This window comes from Camponotus floridanus, unplaced genomic scaffold, assembly GCF_003227725.1.
Source record: "Camponotus floridanus strain SB8 unplaced genomic scaffold, Cflo_v7.5 scaffold28, whole genome shotgun sequence".
Lineage (NCBI taxonomy): Eukaryota > Metazoa > Arthropoda > Insecta > Hymenoptera > Formicidae > Camponotus > Camponotus floridanus.
In genome coordinates this window covers 1,052,788-1,076,535 of record NW_020229414.1, presented here as the reverse complement: position 1 = coordinate 1,076,535, position 23,748 = coordinate 1,052,788, and the positions used below count along the sequence as shown (strand labels likewise).

The 23,748-nt window shown below is 35.3% G+C and overlaps 5 protein-coding genes across 5 annotated transcripts; 3 read left to right on the top strand and 2 right to left on the bottom strand.

Moving 5' to 3' along the window:
- The first annotated feature begins 2,191 nt into the window (after positions 1 to 2,191).
- Positions 2,192 to 6,132, top strand: LOC105248885 (DNA polymerase subunit gamma-1, mitochondrial). Its single transcript, XM_011253926.3, has one exon. The coding sequence runs from the start codon at positions 2,219 to 2,221 to the stop codon at positions 5,981 to 5,983; it is 3,765 nt and encodes a 1,254-aa protein (XP_011252228.1). The 5' UTR covers positions 2,192 to 2,218; the 3' UTR covers positions 5,984 to 6,132.
- On the top strand, positions 2,203 to 6,969 carry LOC105248884 (probable RNA-binding protein EIF1AD). Its single transcript, XM_025409757.1, has 3 exons — positions 2,203 to 2,230; positions 6,119 to 6,397; positions 6,588 to 6,969. The coding sequence occupies exons 1-3, from the start codon at positions 2,219 to 2,221 to the stop codon at positions 6,783 to 6,785; spliced, it is 489 nt and encodes a 162-aa protein (XP_025265542.1). The 5' UTR covers positions 2,203 to 2,218; the 3' UTR covers positions 6,786 to 6,969.
- A 3,175-nt stretch (positions 6,970 to 10,144) lies between these two features.
- On the top strand, positions 10,145 to 17,746 carry LOC105248886 (tubulin beta chain). Its single transcript, XM_011253928.3, has 4 exons — positions 10,145 to 10,477; positions 14,076 to 14,184; positions 16,049 to 16,622; positions 16,783 to 17,746. The coding sequence occupies exons 1-4, from the start codon at positions 10,421 to 10,423 to the stop codon at positions 17,411 to 17,413; spliced, it is 1,371 nt and encodes a 456-aa protein (XP_011252230.1). The 5' UTR covers positions 10,145 to 10,420; the 3' UTR covers positions 17,414 to 17,746.
- Positions 17,747 to 18,163: 417 nt separating this feature from the next.
- LOC109609725 (tubulin beta chain-like) lies at positions 18,164 to 21,194 on the bottom strand. The gene is made up of 6 exons (XM_020026771.2): positions 21,114 to 21,194; positions 20,178 to 20,289; positions 19,759 to 19,986; positions 19,143 to 19,473; positions 18,738 to 18,981; positions 18,164 to 18,618 (listed from the first exon to the last, which is right to left on the bottom strand). Exons 1-6 carry the CDS (start codon positions 21,192 to 21,194, stop codon positions 18,253 to 18,255), a joined length of 1,362 nt encoding a protein of 453 aa, XP_019882330.1. The 3' UTR covers positions 18,164 to 18,252.
- A 79-nt stretch (positions 21,195 to 21,273) lies between these two features.
- Positions 21,274 to 23,646, bottom strand: LOC105248890 (tubulin beta chain). The gene is made up of 3 exons (XM_020026773.2): positions 23,514 to 23,646; positions 22,535 to 23,199; positions 21,274 to 22,329 (listed from the first exon to the last, which is right to left on the bottom strand). Exons 1-3 carry the CDS (start codon positions 23,568 to 23,570, stop codon positions 21,723 to 21,725), a joined length of 1,329 nt encoding a protein of 442 aa, XP_019882332.1. The 5' UTR covers positions 23,571 to 23,646; the 3' UTR covers positions 21,274 to 21,722.
- Positions 23,647 to 23,748: the final 102 nt, after the last annotated feature.

Sequence of the window (23,748 nt, the reverse complement as noted above, 5' to 3'; positions counted from 1 at the left end):
TCCAGGTTCGATACGAGATAGGATAATTATGCGCGAAAAAGAGCTGGTGAACTTTATTTTCCTCTATTCCGTCAATCGTTTCGTCTTCTTTCCGGTTCGGGCCTAATCTTTGCTCGTTGTATCGTTGCATTCCCGACCTGTTGACTCGAAATTGATTCTCGCGAAATGAAATGGGATTTTCGCTCGTACCGAAATCGGGAGTGTCGGACAAAATATATATATATTAAATATATACATCGCGCGACAAAATTTTTAATCGTACCGAATTAGTGCGGGAGTGCCGTTTAGTATCGCGCGTAAAATAACGAAAATAGCGATATAAAAATATCGCTCGTGAGTGCGGGAATGCCGTTGAAAGTATCGCGCGTCAACAACATGAGAGGAGGAGGAGGCCTGGGAGAGGCATCTTGCAACCTGATGGTGAATATTTATTATTTGTATATCAATTGTTATAAATCATACGCGTAATAATTCGATCTTATCTAAATGAATTATAGAGAAAATTAGAGAGAAAGATTTTTATAAAAGTTATATAAAACTTTCTAAAAAGCTTTCTTAAAAAACAGTTTTAAAAATTTATAAAATTTTTCCACACGTGTTTATCTCTGCTTATTATTTTACACATCGGATATAAAATTCCGCGCGATAAAAATTTTTTGAAATATTGATTGCATTTTGTGAGCATTAATATAAATGAATTTTATATTTGTATGTTACAGACAACGTAGCTTCGATAACAACAACTCCGCTGTTGCGCATCAGTGTCGGTGAGTGAGAAAAACTTTTATTTAACTTTAAGGTAACGGATTCGTAAAGATTGTAGATGTAGATTGTAGATTGTAGATTGTAGATTGTAGATTGTAGATTGTAGTAAGTCCGTTGCCTTAAAATGGATGAGCTATGATAGATTAAATTAAATAATTTTTAATAAATTCTTTCGAAATGCTTTGCATCTATTGCGAAAATATATTGAAGTATTAATTTAAAAAAGAGAATCAAGAAAAGAAAATTTTTTTTGTAAAGACTTGACTAGTTTATTAAATCAAGAGCACGCATTAATAATTTTAACAATTTTATCAATTTTTGATACTACTTTATTCTTATAACGCGCACTTATTTTATTCTAATTTCTTATATCATAGCTCATCCATTGTAGAATTTGTTTGTAGATATTGTTTTTAAATTTTACTTTAACTTAAAATAAAGCCAAACGATTAACTAATTAAATAATTTGTAATATCATAAAAGTTATACACATACATGAATTTTATATTTTATTAGAAAATCTAGTATATAGAAATTTGTAGTAATTTGGCTTTATTTGAGTTAAAATAAAATTATATTCAAATATTTAACAAACGATCGTAAAATCGAGCGATCGTTACGATGAGCGTGAAATATTTACGCTCATTTGCCGATAATTAATCGGCAAAAGAAGGAGTGTTTATCTCCTTTTTCGATCTCTGATTAGAGATCGAGCGAGAAAGTGGTCAGGATCAACGAAAAGTAAATTCAACTGGTCTGAAGAAAAGCTTTACGTACAATAATATGTAATGTCATTTGTAATATGTAATGACATTTATTCATGCGGTTAGGGCATGCAGTTAGAGAATGTAATTAGGGCACGTAATTAAAATATACGCGATTAGAAATAGGCTTTCCTCGAATAATTTCACTTAATCGAGAAATAGGATTGTTAGGGCTATTAAATTATTAAGATTTTTGCTATACAGCACTGATGGCATTTTGTGTACGTAGGCATTTCGTGTACTACAGGCATTTTTTACATAGCACGGAACAAAACCAGAAATTGTGCACATTATATATTACCCTCTGAGAACATTCGTGGAAACTGGCCTCGTAGTTCATGTCCACGTTTTTATGTTCACAGAGGGCGTTTTGGGAATCATTTAAAAGTGGATCATGATATCTTTCAGTCTTCTCTTCGCGGCGACATAACCGCTTTTGATGAAAATAACAATCTAAAGTTTTTTAAAGGATTTATTAAATTATTTTTGAATATTTCCGTCATACCAAATAGAGTTTACTTTATTTATTGTCATCAGGTAAGATTTCGTTTCTTGTTCCTTTTTAATAAAATTGCCAAATGTTTAATAAAATATTGCTTTATAACGCGCGCGATTTCGATAACTTCGGGTTACTGAAACATGTGCTTCGTTTTATTAGCCGTGAGGTATTCGAAGGAAGAGACAATAAAATGCAGTTGAAGGTTCGTTTGATTAATGTTTGCATTCGACATAAATGCACGAACGTGAAGGACGGTATACGAATTTCCAAGAAGAGTCAGTGGAAAAAAGTACGTTTAAAAACCGTACAAGATGTGAAATTTCACCGAGAGGATTCAATCTCTAAAAATGCCGCACAATCCGCACTGAACTCTATTTATAATACACCTGCAATACCAGAAAATTTCGAGATGGGTTTTTGCAAATTATTCAAAGGAGCATCAAACGAATCAGATAGTAATGTTTTAAAAGAATCGCAAGTGGACGAGAGAGTGAATGCAGATATAGAATTGAAAATTCATGATGTAAATACGCAAATGATTGAATCACATCAGCGATTAATTCAAAATGATGTTCAAGAATTAGAAGAACCGAAAAATATCACGGATATAGATACAGGCACTAATTTGAGAAAGGATACTGTCAGAGTTAATGAAATAAATATGCAAATGCTACCCAAATTATTGCATAAACAATTGTTCAGGGAAGATGATAAACAGGAACATCTCTCTGAAAAGGAAATCAATAATATCAAAAAGAATTTAAGCACATATGGCATAAATGTAGAGGATGCAACCAGATTACCGGATGTAAACTTGAAGCTGCCAATTTTGGAAGGAAAAGATATAGAGGAACATTTTTACAATATTGGAAAAGTACAAGTTAAACCATATTTAAAAATCATAAATGAAATTATCAAGGACATTCCTGAGATGCCAAAACAATGGCTCTTCAGAGAAGGTTGGACCAGATATACAGCAGATGGTAAGATGGAAAGTGTAGATTATCCATTGGAAGATGGAATAGTTTTTGATGTTGAGGTTTGTATGAAACAGGGTCCTTTGCCTACTCTCGCCACTGCAGTCAGTAATAAAGCTTGGTATGGTTGGGTATCAAATTCTTTGGCGCAAGATATCAATCAAATATTTGACACGCAATTATTCATGCCAAATATGCTTATTTCTATAGAAAGTAACAAAGACGAATATGGACATAAATTGAATCAACATCAGAAAAAACCAAAAATTATTGTAGGTCATAATGTATCATATGACAGAAGCAGAATTAAAGAGCAATATTGGATGAACTGTACAGGAAGTCGTTTTCTCGATACTATGTCGTTACATATATGTGTCAGCGGTCTTAATAGCTATCAAAGATCATTGTTATTATCTAAAAAAAAACCAGACTTAGAGAAGGATAACTGGCAATCCAATACATCGTTAAACAGCTTGATAGAAGTGCATAAGTTATATTGTGGCTCTGAAATAAGTAAGGAATCGAGAGATATATTTGTCGAAGGTACTATCGAAGATGTTAAAAATAATTTTAACATGTTGATGACTTATTGTGCTTCTGATGCTGTTGCCACTCATAATGTTCTACGCAATTTATTTCCACTTTTCCAAGAGAGATTTCCTCATCCAGTTACTCTAGCTGGGATGTTAGAACTTGGCTCTGCATATTTACCAGTGAATTCTAATTGGCAGAGATACTTGGAGGAATCAGAATCCACTTTTGATGATTTAAATTATGAAGCAAAGTTTACTCTCGCTAAGAGAGCCGACACCGTTTGCCATCTCATGCATGATGAAAAGTATAAACAAGACTTATGGATGTGGGATCAAGATTGGAGTACGCAAGAAATTAAGATGAAAGCTAAAATGCCAAAAAAAGTAAAACTTGACAATATAGAGACAAAGGATATGGAAAAACTATCAGACAAAAAATATTTATCAGATGATGAAGAAGAAGAGCAGGATCCTCTCGCAAAGGAATTTGCTTATTTAGAGGAGACTAGATATTTGTTACCTGTTAGAATGCCTCATATGCCAGGATATCCAGCCTGGTATAGAAAACTCTGTCCCAAACCAAACGATGAAGATTGGATGCCGGGTCCGCAAAACATCAGCACTTCCATGCAAGTAGTTCCAAAGTTGTTAAATTTGACATGGGAAAAGTATCCGTTGCATTACATAAGGGAACATGGTTGGGGAATTCTGGTACCTTACAACAATGATCTCGATATTGAAACTAAACTACCATTAAAAAATCTTTTAGCATACTGCCCTTTGCCAACATCCAAGAGCTCTAGAGATATTTCCGAGGACGCGATGTCTACCTTGAGAACAGACGTGCAAAATGATCTTCACAAAACGGAATTCTGGCAGTTTAAGAAGAAGCAGAACGGACCGGATGATAAGATATACAAAGGCACTGGCGTGTGGTGCAACGTTGATATTGACAACTGCTGCTACTTCTTCAAACTACCACATAAGGACGGTGTTAGTCGTAATGTTGGTAATCCTCTCGCCAAGGATTTTCTTAATAAGTTTTCCGAGAATGTACTTGCTGGCTTGAACGTTAGCGCTGCGGAGGTGCTAAAAATCGCCCGTATGTTGTCCTATTGGCGAAACAATCGCGATAGAATCATGTCGCAGCTAGTGATATGGTTAGACGATCATTCTCTGCCTGGCAGTATCAAGAGAATTAAGAAACATATGCGTTATGGCGCGATAATACCTCAAGTAGTCGTTTCCGGTACTTTAACACGACGTGCTGTGGAACCTACATGGATGACAGCATCAAACGCGCATATCGAACGAATTGGTTCCGAATTGAGATGCATGGTTCAAGCGCCGCCAGGATATAATATCGTCGGCGCCGACGTGGACAGTCAAGAGTTATGGATTGCTTCAATCATTGGAGACGCTCATTATAAAAGTATTCACGGAGCAACTCCTTTCGGATGGATGACTTTGATTGGCACTAAATCCAACGGTACAGACATGCACAGCGTTACTGCTAAGGCTATCGGCATCTCACGCGACCACGCCAAAGTCATCAACTACGCACGGATTTACGGCGCCGGTCAGAAATTCGCTGAACGTCTGTTGAAGCAGTTCAATCCATCCATGACCGATGCCGAGGCTACTTCTAAATCGCGCAAGATGTTCGCCTTGACCAAGGGTAAAAAGGTGTTTCGACTGAAGGCTGAATTTATCAACAATGACCTGGAAGATAAGCTTTACACATCCTATCAAGCATATCAAATGGCAAAGTTGCATGGAAAAACGTTACAAGACATGTTCCAGAAGTCCGAATGGATGGATGGCTCGGAATCGGCCATGTTCAACCGATTGGAGGAGATTGCTGGCAGTAAGCATCCAGTCACGCCGTTTCTCAATGCCAGATTGAGTCGCGCTTTAGAAATCACTGATACTGACGACGACGATAAGTTCTTGCCCACCAAGATTAATTGGGTTGTGCAGAGCGGGGCAGTGGACTTTCTTCATCTGATGTTGGTCTGTATGAGATGGTTGATGAGAGATAACGCGAGATTCTGTTTGTCGTTTCACGACGAAGTGAGATATCTGGTCCCATCTAGATACAAATACAACGCCGCACTGGCAATGCACGTGACCAACTTGTTGACGAGATCGTTCTGCGCTTCTCGACTAGGCATGAAAGATCTACCGATGTCGGTAGCGTTCTTTGCCGCTGTGGAAGTCGATACCGTTCTTCGCAAAGAGTCTGCTCACGATTGTAAAACTCCGTCGAATCCTCATGGTTTGCAGAACGGATATGAAGTATCACCTGGCGAAAGTTTAGACGTATGGGCTGCCTTGGAAAAATCCGGTGGCTCGCTAGGCTGGTGGCATGATGCGAAAAATCGCAAACTTAAGTCAACAGAAGATTCAATCGAAAACTCGCCACAATCTCATAAAGCTATTTAAAATTATGAAATCAATTTTGTATCGCAATTTTGGATCTTAAGAATGCGAAAACTATGCTTTAAAAAAGAAAAAGTTTATGAAAAGGAAAAAATGAGAGTAAAAATTATGATATTCTTTTAATTCAGTTTTTTTCAGAGCACAATGTCATCTTCTATAGCAACGAAGCGTAAATACGTTTTCCAAGAGCTTGATGATATGAGCCTTCCCACGGATTCGCAAACCATCGTACGAATCGTTCAAGCCCGCGGCCATAATCTTCACGAAGTTGTCACTTCCTCCGGAGAACAATTCATTGTTTCAATGCCTACTAAATTCAGACAAAATATCTGGGTAAAGAGAGGTGATTATATTGTTATAGAGCCAATCAAGGAAGGCAAAAAAGTTAAGGGCGAAATTGTTAAGATACTCACAAAGGTAATTCTTATTAGCTATTTTCATAATTTCTTCTATCATTTTAATAAAAATTTTTTTATTCGAATATCAATAAAAAATGAGACATAATGAAGACTTAAAATTCGTCTTAAGTCAACTTTAAGTCAATTTAAAATTCTATTTTTTAATAATGTTTAATAATGTTTTTAATAATGTTTATTTTATATGTCAGGATCACATAAAATGGTATCGTGCACAAAATTGTTGGCCAGCGGAATTCGATGAAGATCCGAAGAGAAACGGACAATCGATAGCAACGAATTATACTACGTGCGACGATGAAGAGCTCTTTGTAAATATGAACAGGTATTCCGCTAATCAGAAAATAAACGATAGTGAAAGTGATTCCAGTGAATCTGATTCTGATTAGTATTATAACTTAAAACGGACAGACTTTATTTTTGTATTATATTACAAGAATGTACATACATAGACAATTTTGTGCCTGATAAAAACAAATCTTTCTTTTTTTCTACTCAAACGTTATGTTCTTTTCTACTCAAACGTATGATAATGTTTATATAGTTATATAATAAATTTTTACATCAAATTGACTTCAACAGGGTGCCATTTTCTCTTAATACGCTCTAACAGAAATAAATTTGCGAAACACAGTTAAAGTTTTAAATTATTGGCATTTTGTAAGCATAATACATAACAATGGAAAGAAAATAGCCAATCATAAAATAAGCGAAGTATTTTTAGGAATCTGAGGATCATCGTTCGTGAGAAAAAAGTATTATATGGATAAAGCGCCAATAATCTCGGTAGAAAGGAGACGAACCATGAATTCTTCAGTGGATAACGTGCTAGCTACGTATTCAAGATTCGCATTTTACGCAGACATAGAGAGGTCTCAAATATGGCTTTTAAATCGTGGAGACAACCGCTGTCAGACCCTCTGCAATATGCATTTTGCATCGTAACGTTATAACAACGTAATACACAATGCGGCATGGTTATGAAGGAATGTTGAGCTTCGACTAGAGCGAGCTAACGGATTAACGAAGTACAGTTAAACCGACGGAATTAAAGATCGGCCGGACGCGAGATTTCGGCCTCGCACCGAATCGTTATGCGCTTCACAGAGGCGAATGTGCATAAAGCCACGACACATTGTTCCGTTGGGAAACTGGCTAGTCGGTCGGCACGCAAGAAACTCGGAGACTCGAAAATAATTGCGGCCCACGTGTGACCCTGCACTTCCGCTTAATGACAAACGTCCCCTTTCTACCGAGATTATCGCTTTATCTTGTCTCCCTAATTTCGAGCAATTAACCTTTGATCCGCATAATATTTCTTTCTCACGAACTACAGATTTTCGAAAGTACTTCAATTATTTTATGATTAATTCGATGGTAGTTTTTAATCGGGGCGTCGCGACACTAATGTACATGCGAAGTAAATTAATTGATATAATAATAATAATATAGTAAGAAAATTAGATACATAAATAATTATTTAATGTGCAATACGTATATGTTATATATATAAATAACGATTTAATATGCAATACGTATCGTTACAATCATTACTATGTAAAGATTTATAAATTATTAGCACGCATTAATTATGAGATTGAAGTTGTGCACACGCGTACACGCGTAATTACCGGACACGTTTTGGTCATTCGCCTTTGATAAAACGCAGACATTGACCTTAGTAGAAAAAACATGACTCATCGTCCCCGCTGTGTGTTGACCGTCTTGTCTTGCGAATTCGATCCATCGCCAGGCGCCGTACACAACGACAAAGAACGCGCACGTCCTACATACCTAGCTCATTAAAAGAAAAAAAGAACAAGAGATAAGCATCATTTTCTGCCTAGTGTGCTAAATATCCCGACTCTTCTTTATTTATTTTATTATTTAATTTTTTATTTTTTTAATTTCACAAAATTCTTTTTCCCTCTAAATGATGAGTTATTCTATTTTTAGAATTTAGACGTTAAATTTAAATGTACTCGGAAAAATGGAGGTTTAATCTTTGACATATAACAAATTATGCACATGCGGGTTAATTAAATAGAACATGACTTCTCGATGGCGGTGATTAATAGATAGTTATGATTATCAGACACAGTTGCTTCCATACTTGGAAAAAAAGAAGCCATTGACGCGCTGTCATTGAAATGGTAAAGAAAATTGACTACTTCCTTAAAAATCTCAAAAATTAATACAATATTAAATACAAAAAAATGTTTAATCTCTAACAAGGAGACAGAAAGTGAAAGAAAAAAATTAATCGCGAATTGCATTGTTCTATTTGATAAAAACCGATATTTATTTAACTCTTTTCTTTCTGAATGCGCACGATAATCGCGTGTCACCGTGTCAATGACGCGGATGTTAACGGGAAGCCGAGAAAAGATGTTAGAATAATAGACGGAAGCTTTTTACAACAGCGGGAGACCATGAAGGAGCGCGGAGCGCAGCTGGAGACGGAATGCGCGACTATCGTCTCGATTATTATCGTTTTCGACGAGGACGGTGGAAAGCCATCGTGGAGTGTCGCTTTAAGAGAATGATTCACAAGATAAAGACTTCCAGCATCTCGCTTCGTTCGTGCACTTTCGACATTTTTTTTTTTTTTTAGAGCGACATCCTGCTTTAAGAATTCGTGGTATGCAGTGTTTCGTACCGTATGACTGTGTTCGGTGCGTTAATTATACGTTGTAATTTAAAACGACAACTATTAAGGTTTTAATATGAGTGTTTATAATGTTAGAGTAGATTAAAATATAAGATATTGTTTCTAGATAGATTTCGCGTATTTAATTATCTGTGAATTATTTTTGACATTTTGAAATTTTATTCTAACTGTATAAAATTTTTAACGTATAGATTTTATAAATTTTAATATTTTTTTTTGTTATTTTTGGCAAACCCCAAAGAAACTAAAAGAAATGTCTTTAATTTCTGCCTGAAAGTGATTAAACAAAAGTGATTAAACTAAAGAAAAGAAAATTAATGTAATTAAAAATATGTTAATCTATAATATTCATTACATCCTGACATGCGAATGCCGTCGTCGATTATAATTCCCAGACATTAACAGCATGCAAGCGTTGTGTGTGCCCCAGAATTCATATGACCGAAACGCTTCCCGTTAAACGTGATACCTTGTATTCACAACCAGAAGGAAGTATGTACTTTCCAAAAAAAATCCTATCTCCTGTTACAGTTCCGGTGAATGAGCTCCAAGGTAATTCGATATAAAGAGTAATCGTACCGTCGCATTCAATAATATTTCACATGACGCGAACTCATACTAACTCTATATATATATAATTTGCAGCTTCCGGTAATCAAATCGCAGCAGTAATTAATTCGCATTATATTCGAAGAATCGATTTCGCGCTCCCAACTCAAGAGCTGTAGATAAAAAAAAAAAAGAAGAAGTAATTACTCGCTTTGATGATCAGAAGCTTCGTACGACCTATTCGTAGAGAGAAAAGAAACAAACGGACTGGAAGAGCGTACTTCGGGATACAGATTTATGTATCGTCGAGGGTTTACACACACCCTTCTTAGAGTGTAACCCCGGATGCGAAAACCAGCCCCGTCGTTTTTCCTTTGCTCGCTCCCTCCCTCCCTCTTTTTTTCTCTCTCTTTCTCTTTCAATCTTTCGTTCTCCTTTCCTTCTCTTTCCGTCAGGACGATGGATTGCTCTCCCCGCTCCTCTCTTAAGCTTAACCCCATCATCGCCAAGCGCCGTAGCTCCGCTTTGGGAGAGTGGAGCTCAGGAGGCCGACACGAGTGCGTTTCCCTCGTCCGGCTCGTCATCCATTCGCAGACCCGACTCGCGACGGCCGGCTGCACACCTCGTCTCGGTTGCACTTAGCTGCACACGCTACGCACAGCTACGCATTCCATTTCGACGCATCCAAGTACGCACGTCACAGCACGGTATCGAGCCGCGACAGGATATACAGGAGGATCGGGAAGAGATCAGCTGTTCTTATTCGCCACGCGCTCCGTTTTTCCGCGCTGAAAGGAAGGCAGAATGAGGGAGATCGTGCATCTACAGGCTGGACAATGCGGCAATCAGATCGGGGCCAAGGTAGGTCGACGATTAATCGCCAAAAAGAGATGTCCTTCCTTAAGAATCTTTCGAGAGAATTTAATGTGACAGTAAAATCACTGTCTGTGTATTTAAATTTCAATTCTGTCAATTCGATGTTGAGTTTTTTTCGGCAAATTTAATGAGAAATTGCTGTTCATTAAGGAAGCAGTTTTCTAATATTTCGTATTTTTAAGTATTTTAAAAATTATTTATATACACTATGATGTTATATATCTTAGCAGATTTTTTAGCAAATTTCAATTTATTGTCTCTCAATTTTCGTCGAGCTTCAAATGAAAATATTTCATTAATCGAAATATATTATTGAAGCAAAATATCAATAACGAATTCATAGATTGATACAATGATTTTAAATGAAAACTTTTTAATTATAAAAAAAACTAAACGTTAATATCGAGAGCATAAATATAACTCGTGATATATTCGAGTATATTCAACAGGATGTGGAGATTCGCGAAAGAGCATTGCGATAGGACAAGAATAATTTATTTGTTTGCAAAGATAGGTGCCGGAAATTAACCGTAAACCTGGTTTATGTCGCGTGATGAGACGACAGACAGTCGATTAAAGCGCAAACAAGCCGGGCATTGTGACTCACTGTCTTTGAAATATCGATCGGAGCATTTTCGCCGTGATTTCCAGAAGAATTGCGTTCTTCAAATTACCTCTTCTCGTTTTCGTTATATTCATCATATTTAAAAACCAAAAATTACTCGTAATCCTATCAATTTCGAGGAATTATTCTGCCCGCCAAACGCGTTTATTTCTTTTTTTAGATACATGATATCATTTTAATCATGAAAAAAACACAATAATTACGAAGTAAATATTTAATCTGAAATGATTAGCAAGAATAAAAATATAATTTCAAGAACTCGAGCAGTCTTATCAATTTCTCTGTTCTTTGCCTTTGCCTTGGCGAATTAATAAACTCAGCGAAATAGTAATCAGCAGAAATACGAGCATTATTCCATAAAAAACCATTGGACAATGCAATCATAAAAAACATTGAACAGTACAATCTTTCTGAGTGATATCATTTGACTGCGGCTATAATTGAGTCGAAGATAAGGCGGTGCATAACGAGATGGAATTTAAAGAGCTGCTCGTTTCGCTATTGAGATTCCCCCTTCTATCTCGTGCGGCCAAAGTGCGTAAAGTGACCCAAGTTTTAATCGCGCTACCGTACATAAGGGGCGAGGGCAGGAAAGAGAGACGAGCTTACTTAATGTGTACTTAGAGAGCACTTAAAATTCTACAGTAATCGTCTCCATTATCCATTGGCGTGAAAATGAATAAACTCGGTCGTTTCAAGATTCATCTTTTGGGAAAATCAGTTATTTGAAAAATCGTCATAAATTATTCTCAATAAGAACGATGATAAAATAAAAAATTGCTTTTATTACGCGATTGTAAAATTTGCATGTTAAAGCAAATTAAAATTATTATATATAATTAAAAATGTGTAAGCGTTAGTATAATTATACTTATTATTAATTACTATTTCTTATTGTTTATTTTTTTTAGTTAAATAATTATTCTTATTGCTTGTTGATTCTGACTGAGTCAGACACATTACTGGAAACATTGTAAAGTGTTATCGTGAGAGAAGCACTTCAGATTCGTTAATCTCATTGATCGTGTTCATAGGCGTGACAACATGGGGATTCGCGATGTTCAACATTCGATTATATCAATTATTATGCGCAATATTAAAAAATTACATTTTTTGTAAAGAAAATCAATTTCTTTGTATATTATTAATTTATTGTTAATTTATACTCTAATTGTATGTCTATTCTGTTCATTTTGGGGATATTTCAGTTTGGGAATATTTTATTCCCAAACTTTTTGTTCCTAATATTTTTATATTATTGTTTATTAATTTAATTTTTAATACATGTTAATTTTTATACATGTTATTTTAATAAATATTGAAAAATTTGGCAGATAATCCAATTCGACTGTCAAATAAAGATTTAACTGCACTTAGCTAAAGTAAACTTTTCACTTTATCGTAACTTATCTTCGGTAAATGATATATACCTTTATCATTTCGTCATCTTTACGAATTAGGGTTTTTCTTTACACGATATTACTTATCGCGCAATGACGCACGTTGTATCATAAACTGGAAGATATGAGTCAGAAACATTTTTATCAGTAACATAGCAAAATATACAAATTTAGTGGTAACTTTTTTTTATGAAAATATTATAATTAAAAGTTACGTTAAAGTGATAAAAATGCAATGTCTTCACTAATTAATTAAAGAGAAGCCTATATTAAAAAATATATTTATTTTTATATATTGATTATGCTTTTATGAATTATAAATAATTATTATCGTAATCAACAATGTATATATTCGCGATATAAATTTTTTCTGTCATTCAAAATCTGAAATTAATTGAAGATATAATTCTCAAAAAGTGCAATCTCTTAAAATGAATCAATCCTTTAAAAATCATTCCTATTTTCACAATCGGATGCGCATTATTTCCGTCAGTCTAGCAAGTAAAACACTCAAACAATCGTCTATCTTAGAAGAGTATCGTCCCTTCACTTTGTATTAGATGTGATCTACTATCACTTCCGCGGTATTGTTTTCCGCTTGAAAGAGTTTAACGATTGCAGGAAGCAAGAACGAAGCTTCTGTGAAATTACAGAACGTTTATGATCTAAACGAAAATATACGATGGTGCTTCTCGAGCAATTGAAATAGCTGTTGCAGGTTTGTGAAAATTTCCCGATGAATAAGTATTTTTCAATAATTATATTCATCCACAATTTAAGTATCAGTATAATTTTTTTTAAAGTCTATGAAATATAATCTTTTTTATATTAAAAAAAATTTATTATATGGGTTTAGTTTAATATACATATTTTGTAGATATATATTTTACAAGAAATATATAATATATATATAATATAATATATATTGCCAAATATATTATAATTATATTATAATTTATAAATATATAATATATATTTCTTGTAAAATATAGACCTACAAAATGATGTAAATATTTTACTTTGAAAAAATGAGAGATGTAGATTAATTTTTATTCAACACGAAAATAAATGTAGTATACAGTTAGAATAATCAAAGGGATGCATTTCGCTGTGACTGTCGCCTCGACGACTCGGTTTGCTATTAATAGAAAGAGAAAATAGTAAAGACAAGACAAATGGAGAGAGAAGAAATGTTTTAACCGGAGGATGGACATGAACAGGGGGGACCGCGTTAATTCCGTGCATCCCTATTTTTGGATGTCGCGCGTGTTATCCCCCCGTCACATCGCGACCCGGGAACTTTAGGGTAATGTGCTCGATGGGAAGCCGCTCCTCATTCGACACGTTGAGTGGTTCGAGAGTTTAGCGAAAAGCACAGCGTAAAATAAACCTCTTTTCAGGGCGAGTTTTAGTTAGGAAATGATAATAGGATACCGTTCCTTCCCTTCCAGCTATTTTTACACGAAACTACTTTCTCGGGTTACTAATATTCCCGGAAATGAGCGAACTGTTTGAGCAATTGACTCACGTAACATAATGTTAACGAATCACGTTGCAGTTCTGGGAAGTTATCTCTGAGGAGCACGGTATCGACCAGTCGGGCATTTATCACGGGGAGAGCGATCTGCAGCTGGAACGAATCTCCGTATATTATAATGAGGCGTCTGGTAAGGACATGTATTAAATTATGTATTTGCACTTCTTTTATTTTTAATTGCAATTTAATTCAACCTACTATTATTGGAATATTGTTGTCATATTTACTATATGCTGAAAAAGTAATTTTTATATTCACAATAAACATTTTCAATTTTTTTGAAAAAATCATTTTTTATGTAAACATAATTTATTAATGTTATAAATACATATAATTGATATATTACATATATACATAATATTTTCTTAAATGTTTCATGTTCATATATATGTTAGATATTAATGGAAGTCGGGTTACTTGACACACCTAGTATTTTCATTCTGTTCTAATTTTGATGTTTCTGGACTGATTACTTTTGGACACACCCTTTCACCTTTTCGATGAAAGGGTGTGTCCAAAGATAATCAGTCCAGAAACATCAAAATTAGAACAGAATGAAAATACGAAAACGATTAAAATAAGATATCCATTAAAAAAATGATCCATTGATATATATTGCATTCTTGAATATTGTATATTTCATATATATTACATGTATATATGACATACATTTATACTTAATGGAAATCGGATTACTTGATATACCTGGCTTCTCGGTGAAAGAGAGTGTGTACAAATAAGATGATCAGCCTAGAAATCAAGAATACAATGGAATAAAAATATCTCAAGCCAGTTAATTTAATTACAACTAATTTAATTATTTTACGTAGTTTTATTTAATCTTTTATATAAGCATATTCATATAAATAAAAATTATAGGTAACAAATACATTATTTAACATTTCTGACGAACAATAATTTCTAATGTTTCTAAGAGTTGGTGAAAAAAGAAATGATATATAACAGAATATTATACAAGTACAAAGAGATCGTATTCACGGGCGAGAACAGATTTCTCGATCCGTGAGAGAAATCTTTCTAGTGGAGAAGACTTCTCTCTTTCTTCTCTGTGCGGATTCTGTCCTCGCGTCAAAAATAGCAATAACGAGAAAGGTAGAAAAGCGCGTGTCCCGCGCCGATGGATGAAGAGGAACGTCGGGACACGCATTTACGCTGAAAATAGCCGCTTTGTGTGGTCGGAGAATTATAGATTGCGGCTGCAACACGATTTCTGAACTTCTCATGCATTTCTTCGCGCCGCGAAATGAAATTATTTCCAAGAACGTACGTACGGTGCGTGCTCACGCACATTTGAAGCGGCTCAATTAACGTAAAAATGTCTCAGTTGCATACATTATTCGTTAGAAATAGATTTAAATAGACACATAGAAAAATTTTTTTTATTTTTCATGCTTGTATATCTTTTTTTTATTTTTTCTATATTTTTAATTTTTAATTTATATATGTATATATGAATTTAACGCATAACATTGTTGTAGTTTTAATATCTATAATAATAATTGAGAGAGATTAAAAGGAAGAATATTTCAATTAAACATCTATAAAATTAGAATCCTCTCTATTGTGATTCTGCTTAAGTTGAACAATGCAGATCTTTATATTCTGTTGACAACATATCTCAATAGCTACTCATTTGCAAGCGATACAGACACGCATTTCCGCTGACCACTATAGTCGGTACGAGTTTTTGGTAGAATGACAATAGCGACTAATTAATATGATAGCTTTGACGTCTTTTATGCCATTTATACGGCGTCTATTGAATATAATCATTAACGTCTTACACGTCATACGTCTTATCTTTGATATTTATATTTAATAATTAAAAAATTTAAAGATTTCTTTCCCAGATAAATAATATATTGTTACTTATTCTTTTTATTTTAAACATTTTTCGGATTCTTGCGTTCTTCACAATATTTTAAGCAAGTAAACGTTAATGATTTTCACATTCTCCATTTTTCTCATCTCAGTTGCGACGTCGACAAATGGAGGAAAATACGTGCCACGCGCGATCTTGCTGGATTTGGAGCCAGGAACGATGGACGCCGTACGTTCCGGCGCTTATGGGAAGCTCTTTAGACCGGACAATTTTGTATTTGGGCAGTCCGGTGCCGGTAACAACTGGGCGAAGGGCCATTACACCGAGGGCGCCGAGTTGGTCGACTCTGTTCTCGACGTGGTACGGAAGGAGTGCGAAAATTGCGATTGTCTCCAAGGTTTTCAGCTCACTCACTCGTTAGGAGGCGGCACTGGATCCGGGATGGGCACCTTGCTGATCTCCAAGATCCGCGAGGAGTATCCAGATCGAATTATGAACACTTACTCGGTGATGCCGTCGCCCAAAGTGTCCGATACCGTCGTCGAACCGTACAATGCGACCCTGTCGGTGCATCAATTGGTGGAAAACACCGACGAGACCTATTGCATCGATAACGAGGCCCTATACGATATTTGTTTCCGTACTCTCAAGGTTTCCAATCCGAGTTACAACGACCTCAATCACCTGGTCTCGCTCACCATGTCCGGAGTAACGACCTGTCTCAGGTATCTACAAAAATCCACGGAGCCAATAAGCAAATTCATAGAAATGAAAATTTTTAAATATATAACAGATTCTATTTTAATTTAAAATAATAATTTATTGATTAATAAAGTTTTTATCTCGTGAATAAATTCGCAAATAATACAGATTGATTTTTGTCAGGTTCCCTGGCCAATTGAACGCTGATCTTAGGAAGCTCGCGGTGAACATGGTGCCTTTCCCACGTTTGCACTTCTTCATGCCGGGTTTCGCGCCTCTGACATCCAGATCCATGCAGCAGTACTCGGCGCTTTCTGTGCCGGAGCTCACCCAACAAATGTTCGACGCGAAGAACATGATGGCGGCCTGCGATCCCCGTCACGGCCGATATCTTACCGTGGCGGCTGTTTTTCGCGGGAGAATGTCGATGAAAGAGGTGGACGAGCAGATGCTCAGCGTACAGAACAAAAACAGCTCATACTTTGTCGAATGGATACCAAACAATGTAAAAACTGCCGTCTGCGATATCCCACCGAAAGGCTTGAAAATGTCTTCGACTTTCATCGGCAATACCACCGCCATCCAGGAGCTATTCAAAAGGATCTCTGAGCAGTTCACGGCGATGTTCAGGAGGAAGGCCTTTCTTCACTGGTACACCGGCGAGGGCATGGACGAGATGGAATTCACCGAGGCCGAATCCAACATGAATGATCTGGTATCCGAATACCAGCAGTACCAGGAAGCCACAGCGGAGGAGGACTTTGAGGCGGAGGAATGCGCTGATGACTTCGAAACTTGCGAGCAGGAAAACTGAAAGTATCGCGATGCTGCTTTCTTTTTCTGGTTCTATCTTCAGCTTTTCTATCTGTGTCCTATCATTGTAAGAGCTTGCAGAACGACCGACTGTGCGCTCGCGAGAAACCGCCTTTTGATACTTTTATATATGATACGCTTTATAATCGACGAATCGAAGCGAATGTAATATAGGCAATCGAGATGATTTTTATACGGCATAATGATACCGTAATATTTATATATGAATACATATATAGCATATATATTTATGAAGATGAATATTTGAAGGCAAAACGATATAATTGTGGCGAATAATAAATTGAAAAATAATTATTTAGAAGGTATAGTTTAACTATATCATTAATTTTTGATACGCCTATATTATATTTAGCTCTATTAGATAATTATAAAGATCTTAATATGTTGCTTGGATAAATGTAACGTAGATTGAATTGTAATAAAAATCTTTAAAAAATCATGATTTTATTACAACTGATAATCTCTTAAATTTTTTTCTATATAGTAAAGAATTCTTAGTTTAAAATTATTTAAAATTTTTTTTCTATATAGTAAAGAATTCTTAGTTTAAAATTAAATTTTTTTGTTTGTGTTTTTTTTTTATGATACAGCATTATTGCATCACCGTATTATTTTTCTTACATTTTATATTTTTTATACATTGCTGTATGTATTTACAAGTAGCAACAGATTAAATCTTGAAACTTTGGACCTTTTTCACAATGAAATATTTATGATATTAAAAAATGAACAAGTGTGGCATATATACAATAATTAATTCATCCAATTATTTTTTAGCTTGATTTAATACATATATATACTTAAAATATCAGGTTTATTTCAGTTTTCAACATATGGTATAGATTCTTCGACGAAAACCGTTGTGGCCTCTGCGTCTTGATACTGTTGATATTCAGAGATGAGGGATAACAAACTGTTCTGAGCCTCCAAGAAATCTGATTCCTCCATTCCCTCCTCGAGGTACCATTGAAGATGCGCCTTTCTTTTGAACATTTCTTGAAATTTATCGAGCAGTTTCATAAACACATCCTGAATCGCAGTCGTATTTGATAGCGAAGTAGCAGATATAGCTGTATTATACGTTGCTATGTCGCATATAGCAGTTTTAATATTATGTGGAATCCATTTGACGTAATGCGAACTGTACAAATTTTGCTGCAAGTAGTACATGTTCTCGTCAACTTCCTAAAAAAGAAAAGTTAAGTCGTCAAAATATCGTTTTATCCTATATATCTTTATCATCATTTAAAAAATATTAAAATACGAATATTTTATTTTATAAATATAATTGTTAAATATTATACCTTAGGAGATATTCTGCCTCTGAAGATAGCAGCGGCGGTAAGAAATTGTCCCTTTCTAGGATCACAATTGATAAATATGTTTTCGCGTTCGAACATATTCCGAATCAATGTTTTAACCATATGTTTTGTATAAGGATGCTTATATTTTAACGATACGTATCCAGGCGCGAAAAAGTGCAGTCGTGGAAACGGCACCATATTTACCAAGAGCTTTTTGAGGCTTGTATTTAATTGACCTGGAAACCTATAAACAAACACAAAGTGAATAAAAATCTCTTTAAATTTTCCAAATGAAAAATAAAAATTCTTTTATAACAAATATTTTTTATTAGTAAAAGTTTAGCAATATTAAATTATTTATATTTTACATTTAATTAATATATTCTTAAATGCCATAATTTCAACCTTAAACACGCTGTGATTCCTGACATGCAGAGCGAAATTAAATAATTCATATTGTGGAAGGTTGGCTGCATTTTCAATTTGTCAGAGCAAATGCGGTCGACGGCTTCATTGTTGATGCAAAAGACCTCGTGGATGCAATCGATCAAGTAGGGAATAGTTAACACCGCGTTGTAAGGTTGTACTTTCGCATCATGATGCCAATCATATAATGACGGTATCAATGTGTAGGATTTTAGAATTCTATTGGGATATTCCTCTGCCATGTATTGGGCGAACAGACTACCGAAGCCTGATCCAGCACCACCGCCTATAGCGTGCACAATCTGTATACCTTCGTTAATAATATATGTATAATTATTAATCTTTTTCTAATAGATTTACCAAAAGATTGCTCCAAACCATGGAAAAAATAATATATGATTGAAAATTTTTAATTTAATAATAATAAAATTTAGCGAGACGGAGAAACAGAGTTAGTAGTATGTAATAATAATAATTGACATAATCTAATTTCTTTTATTTTTCAGCTGAAAAGCTTTAGTAGTAAATAAAGGTATTAATTTTCTTAACAATTTAGCAATATCAAATTCTTCGCCGAGGCTATTGAACTTTCAACCTTGAATCGAGTCGCAGGCCTCGACTTCCGTTCGCACGATCTGCGAGGCTTTTTTCAAGACGTCGGCTCCTTCGCTGTAATAACCTTTGGCCCAATTATTGTTAGTCCTGGCTTTACTACATACAACATTGTCGAGGTTAAACGGCGAGTCGTAATATCCACCTAATACTTCGTGCATAGTTTTGCAATCAAAAGGAATCAGTATAGCTCTAGGCACGCGTCTTTCATCTAAAAAAAAGGAAGTAATAATTTCACATCTGACGCGATAATCGCTTTATAACGATCTCTTTTAATTGCGACGAATACAACAGTGTATATCAACTATTCTGTTCCAAAGACATGATTAATATATGCAATTAGTGTATTATAAATTAGCTTTAGAAAAAAAAACATATTGCAGTTGCATCTAATATTAATACCTGCACCTTCCGAGAAATACACATCAATACGTTGCTTTTGAAGTTCAGAAACGTTCGGTTTGTATCTGCCTTGTTGATTCAATCCATGCTCGGCTAAAATTACTTGCCAAAACTAAAAATTAAATTTAACATATATATATTTATTTCATGGTTTCGTTATTTAATTATTATAGAATTGATTTACATTAATTTAATAAATGTTTGAATTTAGAAATTTAATCTTTTCAAGAGAGATAATTTATTATAATTTTTTCTTACGATAAATGAAATTTATATAGTATATTTGCATTATACAAAAGATATAACGTGTGTTTCAGAATGTATTATAAAATAGGTTAACATTATCACCCTTTTTCCAATAAAGTTACCGCAACGCCCTATTTGCACATGTACAATTTCTCTCATTGTGAATATATTAACTGGAACAATTTTGAAATTTGAATGAAAAAGATTAATAATTCTTTTAATCCAAACAATTACATTTTTGTGTTTTTAATGTTACATTATAATTAAATATACTACATACAAAATTTCAACATTGTGCAAACTAAATGCTACGCTATCTTAGTATCGATTATGTGACAGATGTCGATCGTAAAACTATTAGAAATTTCAAAATAGCATTAGATTTTTTTGATTATACATATTTTAATTATTTAACACATTTTTATTTTCACTATATTTTTAGAAAAATAATGTTAATTTTTGTAATAATACTTCTCATTTTTTTTGTACAAAATCTCGTCGTGGATTTAATTTCTATTACACAAAACAATCTTTTCTTTAATCACACAATGCGCAATCATTACGCGCTAATTTATCTTTCCGTCTTATCAAAATATTTCCGCAATCACTTTTGTAATATTTATAATTTGATACAATCGTAATATTTTATTATTGCGATAATTTCTCGAAAAATTGTTAAATCGATGTTACAGCAGAAAACGCATTAAAAACGCACGCGAATGGACTGGATCCGTCCAACATCTTTGCCTGTTGCAATTCGTAACAGCTCATGCAGTAACACGCGTTCTACGTTATTGCACGCAATAATAAAGTGTTTGCCCTCGCGGGGCACCGATGAGATAATGCGCGATCACCAATTTTTGCCAAGGCCTTGTGTTCATCAATGTGAGTTGGCCAGAAGGACGATATCGAATTCGATAACGAGAATCGCGTTTTTAAAGGCCTGCGAATACTCGTCTTATTTAAGAGACGCGTGTATTTATATCTCACGCTATACAATGTCATTAACTGATATAGATGATGCTGACAGCGCGAAAAGTAATTTCTTAAGCGATCAGAATATCACGTGCTTAGAAAAAAGTCGTGAATTAATTTGCGACCATAAAAGCAATTTAATGTTTCTGCCACAACGTATTATTTATTATAAACTTCACAAGAAACAATACAAATTTCCTCTCAAAATGCGTGTACACAAATGACATATAAAATACTGTAAAGCATTATTTAAAAAAGCAAAAATAACAAGTACCAAAGAAACAATCAAGTCAAAAAAAATTTGCAAGGTTCTCTGCTTCTCTTTTATTTCTCCATTTCTTCCTCGTCTATTTCATCATCTTCCACTGTCGCATCTTGATACTGCTGATACTCCGATACTAGATCGTTCATGTTCGACTCCGCCTCGTTAAATTCCAACTCATCCATGCCTTCACCGGTGTACCAGTGGAGGAAGGCCTTCCTCCTGAACATCGCCGTGAATTGTTCGGAGATTCTCTTGAACAGTTCCTGAATGGCCGTGGAGTTGCCGATGAAGGTGGCGGACATCTTGAGGCCACGGGGCGGAATATCGCACACCGCCGTTTTCACATTGTTCGGTATCCACTCGACGAAGAACGAGCTGTTTTTGTTCTGAACGTTGAGCATCTGCTCGTCGACCTCCTTCATTGACATTCTACCACGGAACACAGCCGCAACGGTGAGATAACGTCCGTGACGTGGATTGCAAGCGGCCATCATGTTCTTGGCATCGAACATCTGCTGGGTGAGCTCTGGCACAGTGAGAGCTCGATACTGTTGGCTTCCTCGGGATGTGAGAGGCGCGAAGCCGGGCATGAAGAAGTGCAATCGAGGAAACGGAACCATATTCACCGCGAGCTTTCTCAGATCGGCGTTCAATTGGCCAGGAAATCTATAATTATTTAAAATAAATAAGTCGTATATTTATTGCTTATTAATTTATATACATTATTTTTATATGTATCTATTATTGCAATAGTTTCTCTAAAGCATTATTGGTCGATATTGCAGCGAAAATCGCCTGAATGTTCTGCATTTTTTATATTTATTTATAATGTAATTCCATAACTGTATGTGATAACTTTTATATAATAAACCTTAGACAGGTTGTCACGCCAGACATGGTAGCAGAAACGAGATGATTCAGGTCCCCGTACGTAGGAGTAGTCAACTTCAAAGTACGGAAGCAAATGTCATAGAGCGCTTCGTTGTCGATGCAATAAGCTTGATCCGTGTTCTCCACTAGTTGATGAACCGACAGGGTGGCGTTGTAAGGTTCTACAACAGTGTCGGAGACTTTCGGAGAGGGTACGACGGAGAAGGTGCTCATAATTCTGTCCGGATATTCCTCTCGGATCTTCGTAATAAGCAGAGTTCCCATTCCGGATCCAGTACCACCTCCCAGCGAATGCGTTAATTGGAAACCCTGAAGACAATCGCAGCTCTCCGCCTCCTTCCTCACCACATCGAGAACAGAGTCGACCAGTTCGGCGCCCTCGGTATAATGGCCTTTGGCCCAATTATTGCCGGCTCCCGATTGTCCGAACACAAAGTTATCCGGTCGGAATATTTGTCCGAAAGATCCCGAACGCACAGAGTCCATCGTGCCGGGTTCAAGATCCACCAGAATCGCGCGCGGTACGTACTTCGGTCCGGAGGCTTCATTGTAATAAACATTGATTCGTTCCAGCTGAAGATCCGAATCCCCGTGATAGGCGCCTGTAGGATCGATGCCGTGCTCATCTGAGATCACCTCCCAAAACTATATAAATTGTCAGAAATAATTAAATGCCAAATTAAATATTGAGAAAAATATAAGCATGATAAATGGTAAAATAGAAAGAGAAGTTTATTAATTCAATAATCAGAGAGTGAAATAATCGGAGAGTGATTGTGCATATTTAATTGAGTCCGTTTTTTATATAATCGGTATATCGATTATTTTCAAAAATTAACTTTGAAATTTTTAATATAAGTATTTTAAAAAATAGTAAACGCGATAAATATTTTAATGCATCAGTCAATCTTCAAAATTGTGATTGTCATTATCGCATTTATTTTTTCACAGTTACTAACCTTGGCACCTATTTGATTGCCGCATTGACCGGCTTGGAGATGAACAATTTCACGCATTTTATATCGAATATCGGAACTTTAGGATGAAATAATTACACGGGATTCAACGACAACCTCCTTAATGGCCGCGATAGGAGTCGGAAGTCAAAAGTAAGGACGAGAAACTCGGAAGACGGAAATAAGGACGAGAAACGGAGAAATTACGGACTTGCTAAAATGACATTCAAACAAAAAC

What these genes read in the sequence shown, in the direction of transcription:
- LOC105248884 (XM_025409757.1), top strand. An exon ending in TTGTTAAGATACTCACAAAG is followed by an intron (nt 6,398 to 6,587) that starts GTAATTCTTATT and finishes TTTATATGTCAG; the next exon opens with GATCACATAAAATGGTATCG.
- LOC105248885 (XM_011253926.3), top strand. Translation starts at nt 2,219, where the DNA reads ATGCAGTTGAAGGTTCGTTTGATTAATGTTTGCATTCGACATAAATGC.
- LOC105248886 (XM_011253928.3), top strand. Translation starts at nt 10,421, where the DNA reads ATGAGGGAGATCGTGCATCTACAGGCTGGACAATGCGGCAATCAGATC. An exon ending in GCAATCAGATCGGGGCCAAG is followed by an intron (nt 10,478 to 14,075) that starts GTAGGTCGACGA and finishes ATCACGTTGCAG; the next exon opens with TTCTGGGAAGTTATCTCTGA. An exon ending in ATATTATAATGAGGCGTCTG is followed by an intron (nt 14,185 to 16,048) that starts GTAAGGACATGT and finishes TTCTCATCTCAG; the next exon opens with TTGCGACGTCGACAAATGGA.
- LOC105248890 (XM_020026773.2), bottom strand. Translation starts at nt 23,570, where the DNA reads ATGCGTGAAATTGTTCATCTCCAAGCCGGTCAATGCGGCAATCAAATA. An exon ending in GCAATCAAATAGGTGCCAAG is followed by an intron (nt 23,200 to 23,513) that starts GTTAGTAACTGT and finishes CAATTTATATAG; the next exon opens with TTTTGGGAGGTGATCTCAGA. An exon ending in GGCGTGACAACCTGTCTAAG is followed by an intron (nt 22,330 to 22,534) that starts GTTTATTATATA and finishes AAATAATTATAG; the next exon opens with ATTTCCTGGCCAATTGAACG.
- LOC109609725 (XM_020026771.2), bottom strand. Translation starts at nt 21,194, where the DNA reads ATGAGCTGTTACGAATTGCAACAGGCAAAGATGTTGGACGGATCCAGT. An exon ending in GTATTTCTCGGAAGGTGCAG is followed by an intron (nt 19,987 to 20,177) that starts GTATTAATATTA and finishes CCTTTTTTTTAG; the next exon opens with ATGAAAGACGCGTGCCTAGA. An exon ending in GAGGCAGAATATCTCCTAAG is followed by an intron (nt 18,619 to 18,737) that starts GTATAATATTTA and finishes TTTCTTTTTTAG; the next exon opens with GAAGTTGACGAGAACATGTA.